The sequence below is a fragment of the Aplidium turbinatum genome, chromosome 8, assembly GCF_918807975.1.
Source record: "Aplidium turbinatum chromosome 8, kaAplTurb1.1, whole genome shotgun sequence".
NCBI lineage: Eukaryota > Metazoa > Chordata > Ascidiacea > Aplousobranchia > Polyclinidae > Aplidium > Aplidium turbinatum.
Window position 1 is genome coordinate 19,280,737 of NC_137479.1, and position 20,428 is coordinate 19,301,164.

Sequence of the window (20,428 nt, forward strand, 5' to 3'; positions counted from 1 at the left end):
AACCCTAACCATAGACTAATCTATGCTCTAACCCTAACCTTCGCTGATCGCAGTTTCTGCAAACATTTTTCCATAGTTTCCGCTAACCTTTACCCTAACTCTAACCATAAAGTAATCTATGCTCTAACCCTCGCTGATCGCAGTTTCCGCAAACATTTTTCCGCAGTTTCCGCTTACCCTGACTCTAATAATCGAGTAATCTATGCTCTCTAACCCTAACCCTCGCTGATTGCAGTTTCCGCAAACATTTTTCCGCACTTTCCGCTAACCTTTACCCTAACCATAGAGTAATCTATGCTCTAACCCTAACCCCATTTTTTGCAGCAGGCAAAATAAAAGGTTTCTCTCTCTCCTCGCTGATCGCAGTTTCCACAAAAATTTTTCGCAGTTTTATTTTTCCGCTAACCCTAACTCTCGAGTTTGTTTGCGGAAACTCTGATCAGCGAGTTCGGCTTTATGCTATTAAACTGCAATCAGCGACTTCCGCTTTTTTTAATTTTTTCTCTCGATCTTTTCAGGGTACGAACTGAGGGTACGAACTGTTCAGGGTACGAACTAGGTTGCACCCATTTAAAAGTATGTGTATTGTGTAAGTTTGGTGTATGCTATTGTTCATATCCTGCTTTTCTGATGGTGCCATTTTAATCTAAACATATTTCTAATCGCAGCTTTTCTATGAGCAAAATTGTAACAACTGTATGGTAGTGTAGGAACTTCCTGATATTTCCAGTATGTCTTCTACTATGTAAGTTTATGTGATTTAACTTGGCTGAAGTATAATTTTGTTGTGTTTGTAAAAATTGCTGATTTAGAAAAGGATTGTAATATGTAGGATTGTAGTATGCCCACAGTTAACTCCTCACACCAGACTTTAATTAGCCTATAGTATGTTAGCCTATTGAATATACAGTAAGCTAGGAAAAGATGCCATAGCTTCCATGTCCTCTTTGTTGCAACTTCTCCATCTCCTTTTTGGTTTTCTTTTATCCTCCCCGCTACCAATTGTTTAACAATACAATCATCCTAATTTCTTGAAACATGTTATTTTCATCACAGCATAATTCTACGTTTTTTACGGTATGTTTTTCCTTTGCATAATTCTCACAACCATTTGAATGCAGGAAAAAATTCCTATGGTATTAAATTTGTAATAAAGGATTTTTATTTTGCAACTTTATTCGATTATATGCCGGTGTAAGGATCGATTCAGAAATGAGTGATATCAAGTGGAATATATGTAAACATACAATAATTTGTGCCAGTCAGTTTGACCTACGGTATTTAAAGAAGTTGCAATAGTGCTAATATTTTTCTGTATTTTTAGTCCTACTTTTATTCCTGAATTTCATGATGAAGCATTGACATCAGAGATCAGCTACAAGCAACTTGGAAATACTGATATTATAGCTTCTCAGCTAACATTTGGTATGTAACAAAAATGGGATGTACTATGTGATAAAAATGTGCATTGCATTAATGTGGTGGTGATGATAATATCCTGATTTTATCACTGTCTCTTTCATGCAATAAAGATCATTTAATGCATACATATTTTTGTTTTATTATTTGTAAATTTCTAGATGATGCTACTTTAAAAGAAATGTGATTGATTGAATTGTGATCATTTTAGTGGTGTCATGTTAATGTCATATCACTGAAGGTCCACAGCTTGTTAATATCCACCAGCAGCGAAGGTCCACAGAAATTGTATTTATTACCTAGGCTACTACCCAGATATACCCAGATATGAAGAAGATGGATTTTATAGAAGGAAAGGTTGGCATTTCTTGGATGAAAACAGTGAAAGACAGAATTATCGTTATATGTGGAGGCCATCTGCCAGCCATGGCGTGACTGGCTGATGATGATGATTCAGACCAGCGTGGTCTAACTGCAGGCCGGCGAGCTTCGTTTTTTGGCCCTCAAACTGATAGTCAGCTTTGCTTTAATCTAGCAATATCACTTCAATTTTTGTTTTTTTGGTATTGTAATTGACAAAAAACTTTGTGAATGATCCTTTGTGATGCATAACAATACCACTTTGTTCACAATTTTTTCCCAAGGGCGTGAAAGTTAGCACACAGGCCCCAAAGCTTCAATTTCAATTATGTGAACTTCAGAATGATCCGTTTTTGCTGTCAAAAAAAAAGGAAAATCCTACACGCTTTTGGAAGTTAGTGTCAAAGGAGAAATTTCCCCTTTTAAAATATGCTGATTTTAAACCTGTAGGCCACTCGATGTTTGGAAGTACCGTACATACATTTGCGAATGTATGTTTTTGGCAATAAACAATTTATTAAAACCAAAAATCGAAATCAACTTGGAAACGAGGCTCTTTACGTTTGCGTTCACATGGCCACAACTACGATTCTCGTGGATACCAACGCTATTATATTGTCTAAAATTAATATCTAAAGTTGATAAAGTTAAAGATATTCCCCCTTTTAGGGTGAAACAAACTGTAGAGGTTTTAGAGAGTAGTAACTATGTCTATATGCCATAGGCTATGTATAATTTGCCAGCAATAAGCCTGTGAATCACTATTTAAAAGCATTGGCCCGCAAAATAAATAAAAAAAATTTTGGTCCGCGATGAAAAGAAGTTGGACCACGCTGATTCAGACTGTCAACTTATTCTTGTGATTTTGACCGCTATAGCTTGCATTTGCCTTGGCATGGTTTTTGTATGTAGATTGCCTTGGCTCTTATCATCCAACAGACTTGTCCTCAACAATGCTATTAACAATTTATTCACTCACAATATCAATAAATTCACTTGCCAATGATTTTTTGTGACATTAAAAGCAAAAACACCACAACAATTGAAGCTGTTTTCTTGACTAATATTCAATATCCCCAACATTTGATTGTAAAGCATATTTAGTGAGGTAGGTGTGTGGTACAAGTAGCACCTTTGAACCCTGGGCAGTCGCCATGGATGTTACACCATGGGTCTCGGGGAACACTGGTCTTGATCACACACCAAACTAACAAGTGGGTCCACGTCCCACCTCATGGGCAACAACCTCGACTGGTTGGCTAAAACTTGTTAGAAATCCTGCTGCCTTGCAGGAAATACTTTTTAAGTAAAGGCTAGGCCCACCGCCAATAACTGTGGTTAGCGTCAGGAAGGGCATCCGGCTGGAAAATCTATGCTCCAAAATATTATTAAAATGCAGCAAAAGCTAAAAATGGCCCCTAGTCCCCAGCAGCCCTTAGATGGGCAAGGGGTGCGAAGAATCTCTGGGTTTCAAGAAAACAAAAAAACATTGAAAAAAGATTATGGTGTTAGAATCGGATGCTGGAATGTGGGAAGTTTGTGTGGTAAAGGAACTGAAATATGTGAAGAACTAAGAAAAAGAAGGGTGGATATATGTTGCCTAGAGGAAGTAAGATGGAGGGGACAGTCAGCGCGGTTTTTAGGTGCCAATGGGAGGAGATATAAGTTATGGTGGTCAGGAAATGACACAGGAATCGGTGGTGTTGGTTTCTTGGTAAAAGAGGAATTATGTGAGAAAGTAATAGAAGTTAGAAGAAGGAGTGACAGAGTGATGACAATGGTACTTGCTTTTGAAGAGGAAGTAGTGAGGCTAATCTGTGCATATGCACCTCAAAGTGGTAGGGATTACTTAGAAAAGGAAAGTTTTTATGATGTGTTGGCAGAGGAATGGGATTTACGGAGTTCAAAAGAGTTGGTGTTTGGATTAGGAGATTTTAATGGACATGTTGGAAAACAAGCAAATGGGTTCGAGGGCATTCATGGAGGGTATGGTTTTGGGGAGAGAAACATGGAAGGAAGAATGCTACTTGAATTTTGTGATGAAAGGAAACTTTGTATTGCCAACACATGGTTTAAAAAGAAAGAGAAAAGAAAGGTGACTTACAGCTCAGGAGGACATGAGTCGGAAATTGATTTTATTGTGGTTGGGCAGGAACAGAGAAAGTACTTGAAGAATGTGAAAGTAATTCCGTGGGAGTTGCAGCATAGACTAGTAGTAGGAGACTTAAATATGAAAAAAGTGAAGAAAATTGTGAAGAAAGAACGAGTTTTTGTGAGAAATGTGTGGAAACTGGAGGAAAAAGAAACGAGAATTAAGTTTGTGAAAAGAGCAAAAGAGCTGGTAAACATGAGTGCGCAGGACTTGTGGGCTTCATTTCAGAAAGGTGTCCTAGCAGCATGTGATGAAGTATGTGGGAAAAAGAAAGTGAGGAGGGATCGTGGAGACACATGGTGGTGGGATGAAGAGGTGAAGCATGCGATTTCACAGAAAAGAGATGCATACAAGCAGTGGCGCAAAAATGGGTCAGAAGAAAATAAAAAGAAGTATAAGAGTATGAAAAAGAAGGCAAAGAGGGTTGTTGCAAGAGCTATGAAGAATGGTGCTGAGGAGGAACTTAATAAAATGGGGGAAGGCCAAAACAAAGTATTCAGACTCATAAAGCAAATGAAAAAGGATGGGAAAGATATTGTAGGGGGAAGATGTATAAGGAGTGGAGATGGGAAGTTGCATTTCAGCCCGGAAAGCAGAGGAGAAGTGTGGAAGGAACATATGGAAAATGTTATGAATAAGGAGAATGTATGGGATCATATGACAGAGGTTGATCTGGTGGAGGGTCCAGTGGGAAAGGTTACTCGTGATGAAGTGGTGGAGGCAATGGGGCAAATGAAACTGCATAAAGCAGCCGGTCCATCAGAAGTGAACGTAGAGATGATAAAAGCAAGTGGAGAGTTGGGAATTGAAGTAATGCTACAACTTAGCCAAAGGGTATTAGATGGAGAGGGAATGCCGGAGGAGTGGAAGCATAGTACTGTTGTTCCACTGTTCAAGAGAAAAGGGGACGTGAGAAGTTGCAGTGCATATAGAGGTGTAAAACTACTAGAGCATGGAATGAAAATTGTGGAGCGAATACTAGAAAAGAGGTTGAGAACATTGGTGAAATTAAATGATATGCAGTTTGGATTTATGCCAGGAAAAGGTACAGTGGATGCTCTGTTTATATTGAGAAGAATGCAGGAGGAATACCGAGAGAAGCAGAGAAAACTATATATGTGTTTCGTCGACTTAGAAAAGGCATTTGACAGAGTACCAAGGAAAGTGATGGAGTGGGCAATGAGGAAAAGAGGTATACCGGAGGTATTAGTGAGAGCTGTGATGTCTATGTATGAGGATGCAAGAACAAAAGTGAGAGTTGGATCAAATTATTCAAACGAGTTTTCGGTGAAGGTTGGTGTACACCAAGGATCAGTTTTGTCACCTCTGATATTTGCTATTGTGGTTGACGTTGTAACTGAAGGAGTGAGGGAGGGCTTATTGAGTGAAATTTTGTATGCAGACGACCTGGTCTTGACAAGTAATAGTATGGAGGGACTGGAGAGAAAGTTTGAGAAATGGAAAGAAGCATTTGAAACCAAGGGTATGAAGGTGAATCTTGAAAAAACAAAAGTGATGGTGAGTGGAGCAGAAGGAACAGTTGTTGAGGACAAAGTAGATCCCTGTGGAATATGTGGCAAGAGAGTGATGAGAAATTCAATGCAATGCAAGGAATGTGGAAAGTGGGTACATGCAAGATGTGCTAATGTCAAGAGAGCCGCAACAAGATTGGCGAAGTGTTTTGTTTGTGGGAAATGCAGAAAAGGAGAGAATGAAGTGGAAGGCCATGATGATGAGTTCTGCCATGGCATCGAAACAGTGACAGACTTCTGTTATCTGGGTGATCGGATAAATGGAAGTGGTGGATGTGAAGCAGCGGTGACAACAAGGGCAAGATTGGGATGGGCAAAGTTCAGGGAATGTGGGGAAATGTTGTATGGCAGAAAATTTTCACTAAAGATGAAAGGAAAAATATATCGGAGCTGTGTGCGGCCTGCAATGCTATATGGTAGCGAGACATGGGTATTGAGAGAGAGTGAACTGGCAATACTGAGAAGAACGGAAAGGTCAATGGTGAGAGCAATGTGTGGGGTGAAAACGAGAAGGGAAAAAAGGACTGAAGAATTGTTGGATATGCTAGAGATGAGAGAGACCATAGACCAACTGGCAAGGGCAAATGGAGTAAGATGGTATGGACATGTGATAAGGAGGGAGGAAGGAAGTTTTCTTAGAAAGGCACTAGATCTAAAGGTGGATGGGAAGAGGAAACGCGGTCGTCCAAGAAGAACGTGGAAACAACAAGTGAAGGATGAATTTAAAAAAGTCGGACTGAAGGAGGAAGATGCAAGGGACAGGGTGAAATGGAGAGAAGGGATTAGAACAATTGCTGCGCGGAAACAATCGGCCACCCCCACTAGTGGGGAACAAACCGACGATGGATTATGATGATGATGATGATGATTTAATTATTGGGTGTATTTGTAATGGACAGTAGATGTTGCAATCCCTAAGCTTTTCAAGCCACCAGAGGATCCAAAGAGTTATCACTCGATGTTCCTCCTCTATGTTCCTTTCAAAATTTTGGAAAGGCCAATCTATGCCCGTGTCAACCCAATTATCGACTCGTTCCTTCCAAGAGAGCAAGCTGGATTCCGGTGAGGAAAATCCATCATAGATCAGGTCACACTCTTGACCCAAGACATTGATAATTGCTGTGAGGCCAAAAGGAAGGCCCACGCTGTCTTTCTAGATCTCACAGGTGCCTATGACACCGTATGGCACCACGGCTTTACTTGCAAGCTGCTCCGCCTGCTTCTAGAGTCTAGACCAGTGGTTCCCAACCTTTTTGTTGTCACGGACCTCTTTAGACAAATTATTAATTCTGTGGACCCCTACCCAAATTTTGCCTGAAACTCAATTAACATACTATTGTAATAATTATGCTACTCAACTACTGTACTGTGTCATATTGCATTTCCGCTATGATTGCTGCGGCAAATATCAAGTTAAACAGTTGCTCAAATAAGAAAATGAATGAATTGTTCAAGAAACGTCAGCAGTACCGTATTTGAATATTAAGGTGAACCAAAGTGCCATGCCGAAACGTAAGCAAATTTAATGAGAGAAGTGAAAGTAAAAAGATCGCTTTTCGTTTTTTTTTCCAAAATTCATCAAGGTAATCACGGACCCCTTGTGGACCCTAGGTTGGAAACCACTGGTCTAGACTGACATATGGTCCATATCAGTATGGTACTTCAGGAATTGAAGCTTTACTTCACCACCGGTAACTCACTGCAAAGCAGACTGAGACGCCTGAAAAATGGTGTTCCACAGAGATCGGTCCTGGCTCCACTTCTTTTCAACATCTACAGCTACACCCATGACCTGCCAACTACAGTTTTCACTAAGTATGCATTCGGTATGCGTATTACCTTGACGACCTGGCAATTCTCCACTCCACAAAGTTATGGGAAAATCTAGAAGACACCTTGAACGAGGACATAAAAGCCCTCTCAGCTTATCTCCAGATATGGCGACTGAAACTAAGCGAAACCAAAACTGTGGCAGCAGTTTTCCATTTACGCAATCATATACTGATCAGTGATCATGTGCTACATGTCCGTAACAATGGAAAATCTCTGTCCTTCTGCCCGGAACCAAAATATGTTTTTGTGACATCAGAAAGATCACTCAAATACCGCCACTATTTGGTGTCAAAGATCACTCACACCGGTCATACTGCCCGGAATGGCCCGTTTTGGTGAGTCCGATCCCTATTCGGTAATTTTTTCAATTTTTTTTTTAATTATCGGGTACCGTAGCCTAATTATCATTGCAGTTTTAGGGTTAGGTGTTAGGGGATAGCGTTAGGGGTTAGAAGTTAGGAACTCACCGAATCGGACTCACCGAATAGTAGCAGACCCCATACTGCCAATATTTGGTGTCACTGCGCAAGAAACTGACATTGCGTGATGCACTACTCAAGCACCTGGCAGACTCAAGCTGGGGAGCGAGGGCTGACACTTTGCGTACAGCAGCCCTTGTCTACTCTTCAGCAGAGTACTGTGCGCCTGTTTTTGTGCCGCAGTGCTCACTGCCTAGTTTTCTTTTCTTGCGCTCCTGTTAGTGTTTAGGTTAGACATTATTTCCTCTGTATAGCCTTCAATCTTCATATCAAAAACCAGTGGCCATTACAAATTCGATATTTTGCAGTTACGTCCAAACACCAAAACAACCACAACTCTTTCTAGCTGTACCTACGCGTTACTCCAACAAAACGACTTACAAAAATGTCAGCTCATCTGGAGGCAAGCGCGAGTCTAATTTAGTTTCTCGCGCTAGCTGCGGTGAATGAACCCAAGCATTACAACCTAACGGAGAGGAAGGTCTGCGCGTCTTGGATGATGAAACAAAAGACTGGTTGCACTCTAGTAGCCTTCTAGTGTAGTCCGGAAACATCGTGAATCTGAGGTAGTAAAACTAAAAGGATAGACCCCCGGCCCTAGAGGTTTTAAAGACGACCTGTAATGTCTGCTTGGAAAGCTTTTTTCATCCTAGTTTTCTCGTTACTTTTTTTACTGCAGCATTGCAATTGGTTACATATTTTCATGGCGCTACTGAAGCATTTGTTTAGCCTTGTAAGCTGATCGTCAGAGTATTGGCTTTTCAAAGTCCATTACAGGACAGCTTAATGTATAACAAAGGTATCGATGCTTTCCGTTGAAATTTCAGGAGGTTCTGCTGTTGGCGGGGTATTTCGAAAAACAGATGAAGATGAATCGAAAAATGTAGTTAAAACTGCGTTGAAATATGGCATGAACATGATCGACACTGCTCCATGGTACGGCCAAGGGAAAAGTGAAGAAGTCCTTGGAAAGGTATGAACAGCTGCAATTTCTAATTACTATTTTCTTCAGAACAACTCTTTATAACGCAACCCTTGTGACACTTAACGCTGATATTCCGACACTTCATTATATCAGGCCAAAACTGAATGCCTGTTATGTAATCTACACCAATTGGTTGCCAATTAATACCAATCCACTGCTGCCTAAGAGTTTTTATCACGGTGTACTGCTTCTGAACTCATGAGTCGTGGTCAATTTCGATTTAATCTTAAATATTTTATTGATGATGGCGATATGTAATCGATGTTACTGTCACGTTACGTTTTTCGGGACTAAATTGCGCGTTTTAGATTTTGCAAGATATTCCTCGAAAGGCGTATTACCTCAACACAAAAGTTGGTCGTTATGAAATAGATCCGGAAAAAATGTTCGACTTTCGAGCTGAACGTGTTATTCGGTCAATCGACGAAAGTTTGCATCGCCTCAATGCCGAATACGTGGATGTCGTTCAGGTAACCCAGACAGCAAATTGTGTCACTTTTACATTAATTCAACGTCTGCAGAATCAATGTAAATTTTTGCTATCTGGGAAGTGACTCGTTGTATCGAAATGCTTTCACTGTCTTCGTAAACTCAGCGTGTAACGGATGTAGACTGACGTTAGGATGATAATACAAGCGAGATTTGTCATTTTTTTGAACTGATCTTCAAAGATTCACGACATGGAATTCGCCCCAAACCTTGATGTGATCGTTAACGAAACACTACCAGCACTCCAGAAGATCAAGGAATCAGGAAAGGCTCGCTACATCGGCATCACTGGATACCCGATGGAAAATTTTCGGTGAACAGTTTTATGCATCGCTACATCATATTGACATAATACAGCACATAGTCATGGCGGTGACGGAATGCGGGTGGCTTAAAATGTTTTGCAGACCATCAGTGCTTGACTTGCACAGCATAGCCGTTTCGTTTGAAATTATGTAAAGGTACGATCTCGTACAATTCTTGATCGATTTGTCAATTGACGCTTGCCTGTGAATTGCTTTCTTCCAGTCATTATATGCGCATCTTTTCGATGTGGTGCTCCTCCGGCTTTCTGCGGTCTTCCCAGTGTTGGAAAGATGTATTGTTTTGTTATGTATACCATAGCGATCTATGTACAACATACATGTATTCCAAAGTTTGGATGCAGCAATCGTATACAAAACTATTCAGTATATACATCATCAAAGCTGAGTCAACAATAATAATATCAAGACTGTAACAGTGAAAACTGACATAAACAATTAGTTACTCGCCACCCTTCTTGAGCTTCTTGCCGAAGCTATCACCATTCATCAAGTGCTAAACTTTTTAAATAGAATATACAGTATGTGAGTAGTTAACTGCAATCAAAGATACTGTTCCGTTGTTTGAACGTATTATAATTCGTTTAATTTTTTTTTGCTTTACTCTCGGCTTCCCCTGGGGTTTATCCAACAAGCAGTTAAAGAAAACTGATACCTGCTGACTTCGAGCGGTTTTGATGTGAAGGTGATTTTGCACATAATGACCGATTTTATAATTTTATCGCTTCTGCGTTGCCGTAATATTTGTATTCTGTATCATACTTCGCAGAACAGTGATCGAAAGGTCGCCAGTAAAAGTCGACACTATATTGACATACTGCCACGGCTCAATGAATGACAACTCATTGTCTGATTATATACCGTATTTGCAGGTAAGACCTTGATTTTCGTTTCACATTTTTAAATTTTGGTTTAGCGCTTGTTGTAATGTTATTGCCAAATTTTGCCGATTGATTCTACAGTAGTTCCAGTATCCAAAGATTCCAAATATCGCTTGTCAAACTCCTTTTGCTGACTTGTGACATTCCAAGTCATGGCTTGCTCAGTTGTTACTTGCTTAGTTTCATCATTTACCAATTTCAGCCACATGCTGAAATGTTGCTAGCTCAGTTGTCGTTTGCTCAGTTCACAACTGCTGACTTGTAGGACACTCGTTTCCATGACCAATAAATCCAGGGTTTTGACCACTTTACATATTTTTACGGCGTTTATCATGACAATATTTTTCAACAGTAGATATCTTAGCTTGTTTTGGATGTCATGTGTTGATTAGATTTGCATTCCCACAATGCTTACTCTGCATATTCTCACTTTGTTTGATATGCAATTTAGCAGTTGTGAACGATTCATGAAGTTGCTGCTATAAACTCCGCTCAAAGGTCTTCTGTGTTTTCGCTGATGAATGTCATAATCAGTGATTTGCTTTTTTGCTTTCTTCGCTGCTGCAAGCTTTCGGTGCAGAGCTGACAAGCTGCAAGATTCTGATGCAACGATTCGCATGAGTGAGCAATGCAGTGACCAGCATAGATTTTCAATCACTCGCAGATAAATGCTACAAAACTCAAAATTTTTATTGTGTAGCGATTTGTATCAAGTCGGAGTATGTCTTCTTTAACGACTCCGACTCCGGACGCACACAAATTCCTTCGAACTCTACAGCCCTAGTTTCAATCCTTGATTATCGGAATGTCTCTCCGTCACATGCATTTAGAAAATATTTGTACTAAGCACATGTTTGTTTGTGAGTTTTGATGCATCGAAGATAAAAGTTTAATAGTCTTTTAACGTAGTCGAAAGGCATCGGGGTGATCAACGCTTCGATCTTGTCTATGGGTCTGCTGACAAATCGTGGCCCTGCTGCTTGGCATCCTGCTGACGAGAATATACGCAGAGAATGCAAAACAGCTGCTGAATACTGTCAGGTAAGTACTGAGAGCCAAATAATGATTGTAGTTATTAGTCATTTTCGCTTTATTCGTTATCCAACAGAAACACAACCAACAAACATTGGGCAAACCTGTTAAAACCCATCTTCATTTGGGTCAAAACGCAGCTTGGTTTAATGGAAATTCTAAACGAGTGTCATAGACTTTCACAAGATTGTGAAACTACCAGTATCATCTTTGAATAAACCTTTGACCCGAAGATCCTTGAAAGCACTACTGGAAGAAGAGTTAGTCTTTTAGTCAACAGAATCATTTTTTTAAGATCGGTCAGAATTTTCACACGGTAATCACACCCGAATCTACATAGTGACAAATTTGCAACTACATCTTAGCAAAGCAATCAGAACAGATGAGTTAAGAATGGATATGAGGGCCTCCTTGTTACTTCATTTTTTCACCCATTATTCAATCATAATGAACTGTGTTAAAGCCTGATTAAATTGTGTGGTTAAGCCATATATGCTGTTATTGAATAAAACTTGAAATAAAAACATAGCTCTTTCGTGATTTAGCTTCTGTATTGTCCTGACATATTAGTTTTCAATCGTGCAAGTCATTAATTCACTTAAATGAATATTTTCATCCAGCGTCATTGACACAAAGTGATCGTTTGAATGTCAGAACCTCGTCACCCTGTTAGTTTAACTAAATCACTACGCTCAATATTATTTGATTTAAATTTTTATTTTTATACTAACCGTGACACGTTTACAGCAACGACTCAAAAATCCAACTGTACGCTGCAAGAAAATCAAAGTCACCCTTTACAGTCAAATAACTATCGCATTGATTTTTATGCAATAATGCGATGCATGTGCGATTTCTTCTAAATTGTATTTGTTCTCACAGAGTCGCGGGGTTGATATCGCAAAGATCGCCACTCACTTTTCCCTGCAACAACCTGGGGTGGATACCACACTGATTGGAACAGCAAGGTCTTCATTCCGATTGCATTGAATAATTGTCGTTCAGTTAAAATTATTTTAAGCTGTAATTTAATTTCATCATCATCATCATCATTTTCAGCTTGTGAGAGCCCACTGCAGAGCGTAAGCCTTCCTCTTTTCATGCCAATTTACATGATTATGTGCTAGTTGGTACCAATTGGTTGTATTGCATTGTTTGTCAATGTCGTCCCTCCATCTTACTTTTGGTTTTCCTTTCTTTCTTTTGGTTTCTCGTGGTGTCCATGTTGTTAATGTTAATTGTTAATCTATTGTCCTGATATCTTGCTATATGACCTGCCCAGGACCATTTTAGTTTCTTGATTGTGCTTAATATATCTCGTAACTTCGTTTGATTTCTGATCCATTCGGCAGTCTTTTTATCTCGCCATGTTAAACCCATCATGATTCGTTCATGTGCACTCTGCATAGTTCTTAGTTTAAGTGTTAATTTCTTTGTAAGGTTGCAAGTTTCTGCACCATATGTAGCGGTTGGAAGGATGCATTGATCGTAGACTTGTTTCTTGAGAGAAAGAGGCAGTTTTGACTTAAATATCGAACTTGCTCTTCCGAAGGCTTGCCATCCAAGTGATATTCTTCTTTTGTGATATTCTTCTTTTGAATTTTCTTATTCTATTATTCTTCTTTGTAATTTAATTTATGTTACTTAATTCATAAGTTAGGTTTGTGTGCTTATTTTTCACCCATTCAGGTCTGACGACGTTGATAAGATGTAAAAATGATAACTCTTTGTAGCTGGGTAAGATGGTAGCTTCTCAATGCCAATATTCGATTGTGAGCATTAAAAATCACATATCACGATTTTTATCGGACATTAAATTACATTCCATCATGGTCTTTAAACACATTAAAACATAAGTTATTTGCGTGAAGTAAAAAAGTAATTGATTAATTAATAATTTTCGCTTGGATTACAGTTTGAAAAATCTTGATACAAATATTGACGTCATGAAGAAAGGGATCAGTGAACACGAACAAAAAGTCTCTGACGAAGTGATGGAAAAGTAAGTTTTTGAAGTATAGCTTCTAAACAGTATCCTTAAATGCTAGAGTAGATTGTGGAACAGCGCTGTGAACTTGAAAACGTCCTAAAATTGGCGCAAGTCGCCAAACAACTAAATTGATTGGCAAGCAAGCTGGTACAGCTCATTGTTATGGAAGTTGTCCGCCCCAATAACTCAATTGGTTCGCGCGTGACTTCGTAAACGAAGAAGCTTCAAGATCAAGCGGCGCTGGTTCGACACTCGGGTTTGCGCTTGAGCAACGCACGTTAAGGACTGCTCTCCATTCAGCGGCATCTAATGGATAGAATAATTCCCCGGCAACAAGACTTCAACAATCGGAAACTTTACTCTGTCAATCTCAGTGACCGTGCCTGCGTCAGTGATTCAAAATCTCTTCAAGTATGCGAAACTGCCAGGATTAACCTCTGCGAGAAGCATTCCCAGTCCGAGGATAAAGATTCAATCAATCCAGTTCGCAATGAACGTATTGCATCTGGAGCACGATGATTTTTCGTTGTCCGATATGATCTCGATTGTATTAATTTCATCAGGGTAAAATTACAGAACTTAATAACATGCTTTGTATTGTTGGTAGGATATTTAAACCGCTCAGCAATGCAACGTGGGAAGGTGTTGAAGTGGAGAAATATTGGAACAAGATTAAAAATCTTGACAACAATCCTGTTCTTCTTGGATAAATGCATTTTATATAATTTGTTTTGTTACATTGCTAAATTTTAATATGTTTAAACGAGATATTATAACTTTAGAAGAGAAGTAGGCTAATTGTGCTGCACTATAAATAGATGAACGATAACAAAATATTTGGTTTTAATAAAATTAATCGAATTTTGGACAAAATCAACAAAACAGAATGAAATTTCCGTTAGTAACACGTATTACCGTAGTCCGGTGATTTTTATTCTGACTCCACCAGATTTCATTCGGAAAATAAATGTGCGCATAATTGACTGAGCTGACATAAAAGTCAATGGTTTAACGGACGCGGTTGTTATTTTATTATTTGTAGTTATGCATAACTGAATTGTCGTAATGTTAGTAGTATCAACTGGATGCTAGACTGTGCCGCAAAGTTGTTATCCAGCTACTAAAACCGTCCATTTCTATATTGAATAAACCCATGCATACGTAGAATCAGTGTATTTTTACGAGCCGAATAGGCCATTCCCACCCGTTGCAAGTTAGTACCACTTATCACGTCAGATGATCATGATAATGCATATATTTGGTGCAATAAGCGTTGACCCATGTGGTTGTTAACAGCGTTAATACTTAAATGTAATTTGTTTTGCAGTACTTTGTGTCATATATTGCGCTTGAAATTGTAACTGTACTAAGCTATGTAACATGTTATATGGTATCCTGCCTCCAATTGCATCGGTATTGACTTATTTCATTAATTACGCTATGCGTCCGTAATAGTACGTACTGGTAAATACATGATGTACGTTCTTCTGGTAGAAACTAAGCTGAACTATCACAAGATGTATAAGGTTTCAGTTTGCAACAGAAGAGCGTATATCATGTTATTTAACTAAATGCCTGAACTGCCTCATTCAATTTTTAGTACGTACTGGTAACGTTTATTTTTTCCATCATGTTTGATCCTTAATGATTAGCAGCGTTTAGTAAATATCTGTGCTTATAAACTCTTTCACTCATAACAGCAACGTTTGCTCTCAGTTATTTGCACAAGACGTAGCCAAGCAGCAATGGGAAATCGAAAGATGAGTGATTCAGCACACTGAGTGGGCCAAGTATTAGATATGTTAAGGTTCAGACAAGTGTGGTTATGCGGGGGGGCTCCTACATGTAGATAATAGCAGACTACTGTATGCTATTTAGCGTCCATTGCGACAACATGCAATAAACTGCAGTCACCTTATCACATGCACAAGAATTGTCACTCTCCACTTGCAAGCTAACAGATACAGTGAAAAAAGAAGCAGCGTCGCTACTCTAACAAGAATGTACCGGTAGCGTGCTATTCCCCACCTCTGGCGATCGCACACACAGCTAGAAGCAGTGATGGAACGTATCGCCATCAACTAACTGCTTTCATTATTGCCGATTAGGGTGGCTCGTTTTTGAACTTTTTTTTTTTAATTCTCTCGGGGTAGTGGGGAAATAGTGCCAATGAGTGAGAAAACACTCATGACAAAATTTGAGATTCGTAACAAATTGTCTTCAGCCTCCTCATGGGGCTCAAAAATCGAAAAATGGGGTCACAAACGCAATTTTTTCCAAAAATAGTTTGAGTTTGGGTAGATACAATATTGTTTAGATATATCTAATTAACCTAAGAAAAAAATTGGAGTCATTTTAAACTATTCCTTCAGCTGAAAATTTCGCATTTTTGTTTGTGATTACCTAATACATAATTGCGTTAGCCCTACACATTTTGCCAACTATAAAACGTCATTGCATTTCTCTTTATAGACCTGCCCTGAGCTGTTGCGTCATTTTTTAATGAAATTGGGTTAATTTGGTAGGAAAAAGTGACGTCTTTTATTTGAATTTACGTCAATGACGAAGTTTGTAGTTATGTAACCACAAACAAAAATGCAAAATTTTCAGCAAAATCGAAATTTTTAGAAGCTGTGAGGAAGCTGAAGGAATAGTTCAAATGACTCCAATTTTATTTTTTAAGTTAATTAGATATATCTAAACAATATTGTAGGCTATCTACCCAAACTAAAAATATTTTTGGAAAAAATTGCGTTTTTGACCCCATTTTTCGATTTTTGAGTCCCATGAGGAGGCTGAAGACAATTTGTTACGAATCTCAAATTTTGTCATGAGTGTTTTCTCACTCATTGGCACCATTTCCCCACTACCCCGAGAGAATTAAAAAAAGAGTTCAAAAACGAGCCACCCTATTGCCGTTACACAGCGTGCTCTGAAGTGGTGCCTAACCGAAGTCCCTTTGACCGCCACGCAGACGTTTAAAACACGTTAAAATAAACGCAATGAAATAGTGGCGGTGGTTGTTGCTTTTATTCGTTGCAAACGAATCCACATTTTGTCAGATGCTAATTAACTTTGAGAACATTGTTCTCGTTGAAAAGAGCAAGCGATCTTTAGCAGCGAAAAAATAATGTCCTCTGGCTTCTAGGGGCCAGCAAGCGGAAAGAACGTAAAAAAGTAATAACGTTACTTAGAGATGATTCCACATAAATGAAACCTTGTACAGCATTTTATTTGTTGGAAATAATCACGGCAGCAGTTCATGTTTTCGGCCGAAATGGAAGACCGGAAGCTGCAAGCAATCCGGTGAATTCTGCACAACGTTTGGCATAATGGCCTTTTTATTTTGTCGGCACTAAATACCAAAAAGATAGGCCTAACGCAGCCTACATAAATGTATGCACAGCTATAAAAATAGTTACAGTCTGCTGTTCTAGTCAGCAGCTGATCGAGTAGCCTATTGACGTTGCCTTGTCTGCAGGGCCGTAGCCAGACCGCAGAGCTAGGGGGGCCAACTTTTTGTTAGGGGGGGCCAAACAAATTTAAATGATTTTGGCATTTTAACCTCTTAAATACCGGTATCCACAAAAATTGCAATATATCAGATTAGTGTTAAGCCTAAACACTGGTCTCTTATTTTATCCGCTAGTTAAATCACGGCAACCATATTACAATGACCAACATAACACAGCAATTGTTGACTTGTTGTAGGCTATAAATAGCGTTAGGCTACTTGTTATGAGCAGTAGCGTAGCCAGGAATTTTGAAAGGGGGTGGGGTTGACGGCGAGTTTTGCTTATCGCGACACCCAGCGGCGGAGGGTCTGGGGGGCCTCCCCCAGAAAATGTTGAAAAATTACTTTGAATTTGGTGCATTCTGAGAGTATTTTCAACAAAAATGTGGGTATGAATATTCCTGTAAAATGGTGCTGTCCGGTGGCATAGCAAAAGGATAAGATCATGTTTTCTTCGGCATTTTTCGGAAATAAAGCTACAAGTCTCTATGTTTTCTTGTTGCTAATTCCAGGCTAAGATATTTGAATGTTTGGTAATGGCAAAACTCGCTCTTTGCAGTTTCGTTTAAAGTTAGGCAAACTTTGTTTTAGAGACATAAAGAGACCCCCCCCTTTGGCTACGCCACTGGTTATGAGCAAAAACTTTAACTGACTCGAAGAAGCTATAGTGCCAGTGGCGCGGGAACTATTTTTCTCTAGGGGGGGCTGAAGATGCCGTAGTGTTGTCAGCTTCTGGGGGGCTTCGCCCCCCAGACCCCCCTTATATGGGTCAACATTTAAAAGTGGTAGTAGCTTATAAGCATTCGGTCCCCTCCGGTGTAAGATACGACGCCAAAACACATACATTGTAAATTATGACAAATGAAAAACGGCAACAACAAAGCAACTGTTCAGAAAATTCAAATGAAAACGTACAAATTAGAAAGTGATTTGAAAACGATAGTTTGTGGAAGTGAGTTCTCACACGCTTCCGAAGATTGCTTTTCGCTCAGGTGTTTTCTCTATGAACTGTGTCATGAGTTTTTTGACATCGACAGTGTCCAAAATGTTTTGGTGGACATGCATCAACGCAAGATGAGTAGCCTAAGTCTTTTTTGTGTGATTGAGCTTCTCAACCACGTTTTCAAGCGTCTTAGAGCAGGGAAAGAACGTTCTGATGATGCAGGGAGGCAAAGGCAGAGCTCCACAAATTTTCGCAATTCTTTGAAAAGATCTAGTGTTTGAGGATTTAGTCAGGCCCGGATTTGGGGGGGGCAGAGGATGAAGGGGGCCCCCCGACGTGGAAAAAATGTGATTTTGTGTTATTTTTTTCTTTTAGCCTTTGATGTTTCTACAGAATTCTGTGCAGTGCAGGATTAATGCTACTGTAGACGTAGTAGTTTTTCGCCGGGGGCCCCCCGATGTAAAAGTGCTCCGGGCCCCCCATCATCTAAATCCGGTCCTGGATTTAGTTGTGATAGTATCTCAGCAACCTTTTGAACGGAGTTTGCGGTTTTTCCACTTACAACTTCGCTGAACAAGGAAAGTTCCGTTTTTAGGCGATCTTTTCTGATGGCATCGGATAAGCTGTTCTCAGTAGCCTATCAGATCTTTCCTCACCATTTGCACAGCTCAGAAGGGCCTTCTATCTGTTGGCTGCTGTAAGCAGATCCGCCTGGTCGAATCTTCGATCAAGCTCAGCTTGAACCAAATCAAGGGCTTCAATGTAGCCTATTACCGTTTCCACGCTCTTTCTCCCGCAGACAACAAACCATCGGATTCTTCTGTGTTTCGAAACCTTGCTGGAGTTTTGCCCACTCGGGGATCCTTTGGCGTTTTTAGGTTATCGGCAAACGTAAAGACGTTCGCTGCATTGATAAGCTTGGAAATGGATTCATCTTTTCTGAGATTTTTGATCCGTTCGCGGAGAATGGTGATGGATTCCAAAACTGAAGAAGCAGAAATCTTCTTGTTTTGGAGCTGTCTTGCGACTGCTTCTGCAGGCTGATAAACTTCACCACTGCAGGTAATCGCAATATAAAGCCGCATCGTGCGTACTTGTTTTACAAAGCCGAATATTTTTGCACGTGCGTCTCCTCGCATTCAGTGCTGTGTTAAGGGGAGGGCCAAGGGGGGCCCGGCCCCCGGGCCCACCATCTCAGGGGGCCCACAAATAACAGACATTTGCGTTTCAGTGAAGTTTTTTTTGATTTTCTAAAGTTTACTGCGTGTACTTGTCCATTATAAAGATGATTTAGGTCTTATTATACTAAAATATCTCAAATTTGGGCCCTTACTACATTAAAACTTCTCTAAAAACACCATTACTATCTTAAAAGAAAGTTAAAATGCGACAACGTTAGTTCCGGTAACATGATCTGCAGAAATATATTTAACATATAATATATATAACGGTGGGATGCAATTGAATATTGAATTCAAGAAGGGCCCAATTGCCACAAAGTGTTTTTGCACAACCGTTTTAATTATTTTGGTCATTTACTTTTGTGGTGAAACTTCGATAATGATTTTATGCTTACTGGTAAGAAGCATCATACCTAATAAGTTCACTCGGTGAAGATTCTATGGAGAAACTATTTAGAAGTTGAAGTGTAATTGATGTCACAGGCTAGTTGGGCCCATTTCAAAATCAATGGAAATATTGGTAGGTTTTTTTTATGTGTTTATCGATATGTTGGAATTGGAAAAATTTGGCTGTTTTTTTAGTATAATTTACAAGACATTGAAAGAAATTGGAAAGCACAAATAGTGAAATGAAAAAAATACTAGAGGGCCCTTCTTGAATTCACATACCGGTATTCAATTTCTTTTAATTGAAAGGAATCGGAAAGCACAAAAAGTGAAATGAAAAAAAAAATGGAGTTGGGCCCTTTGTGAATTCACATAGGCTACCGTACCTATATATTCAATTTATTTTATGATTTATCATTTCATTTTTAACATTTACACTACCGTAATTATAAATATCCTTGACTAGTGATGTCACGAGCAAAAAAAAAAACTGTCCGCTGCCGCACTGCACATGTCTTCCCATACACTACAACGCAAAACATCTCGAAATGTCATACTGCCTCTGCAGTCTGCACCATGAAGAATAAGAGTGCACTTGTGCAAGTGCACATCAAATGCAAGGGAATCTATTAAACAAAAGCAAGTTTTGGAAAAAATTTAGGGCCTATTTAGGCAATTGAGGAACTTGCACCACTTGTTATCCACCTTTTATAGCTCATCTGAGTTGCTTTTTATTGAATGCTGGATACTTTTAGCAGCTAAACGTTCTTCTGTATTTACTTTTTTCTGAATATATGCACATGAAATTTCTCTTATCTTCAAATACCTTATAGGCCTGGCATATCACAAGTTGTATGGTAGCCCACTGAAATTGCTTTGATCCAAAATAAAAATCATTCTTTCACAAGTGACCTGTTTAAGTGTTTAT

At 39.4% G+C, this 20,428-nt stretch overlaps 1 protein-coding gene across 4 annotated transcripts; it reads left to right on the plus strand.

The window, feature by feature from the left end:
• Positions 1-666: 666 nt before the first annotated feature.
• On the plus strand, positions 667-15,170 carry LOC145775080 (uncharacterized). Of its 4 annotated transcripts, XM_082586274.1 has the most exons (10): positions 667-745; positions 1,325-1,425; positions 8,603-8,748; positions 9,069-9,230; positions 9,432-9,562; positions 10,342-10,444; positions 11,363-11,494; positions 12,368-12,453; positions 13,401-13,487; positions 14,083-15,170. In XM_082586274.1, the coding sequence occupies exons 1-10, from the start codon at positions 732-734 to the stop codon at positions 14,183-14,185; spliced, it is 1,065 nt and encodes a 354-aa protein (XP_082442400.1). In that variant the 5' UTR covers positions 667-731; the 3' UTR covers positions 14,186-15,170. The 4 variants fall into 4 exon arrangements, with proteins under 4 accessions (XP_082442400.1, XP_082442401.1, XP_082442402.1 ...); XM_082586275.1 differs by lacking the exons at positions 667-745; positions 1,325-1,425 and adding an exon at positions 5,802-7,631 and having other exon boundaries at positions 8,084-8,748; XM_082586276.1 differs by lacking the exons at positions 667-745; positions 1,325-1,425 and adding an exon at positions 5,802-7,631.
• Positions 15,171-20,428: the final 5,258 nt, after the last annotated feature.

Bases quoted from the DNA above. Each gene is read 5' to 3' on its own strand.
- LOC145775080 (XM_082586274.1), top strand. The intron at 1,426-8,602 runs GTATGTAACAAA...TTGAAATTTCAG, and splicing joins AGCTTCTCAGCTAACATTTG to GAGGTTCTGCTGTTGGCGGG. The intron at 11,495-12,367 runs GTAAGTACTGAG...TTGTTCTCACAG, and splicing joins CAGCTGCTGAATACTGTCAG to AGTCGCGGGGTTGATATCGC.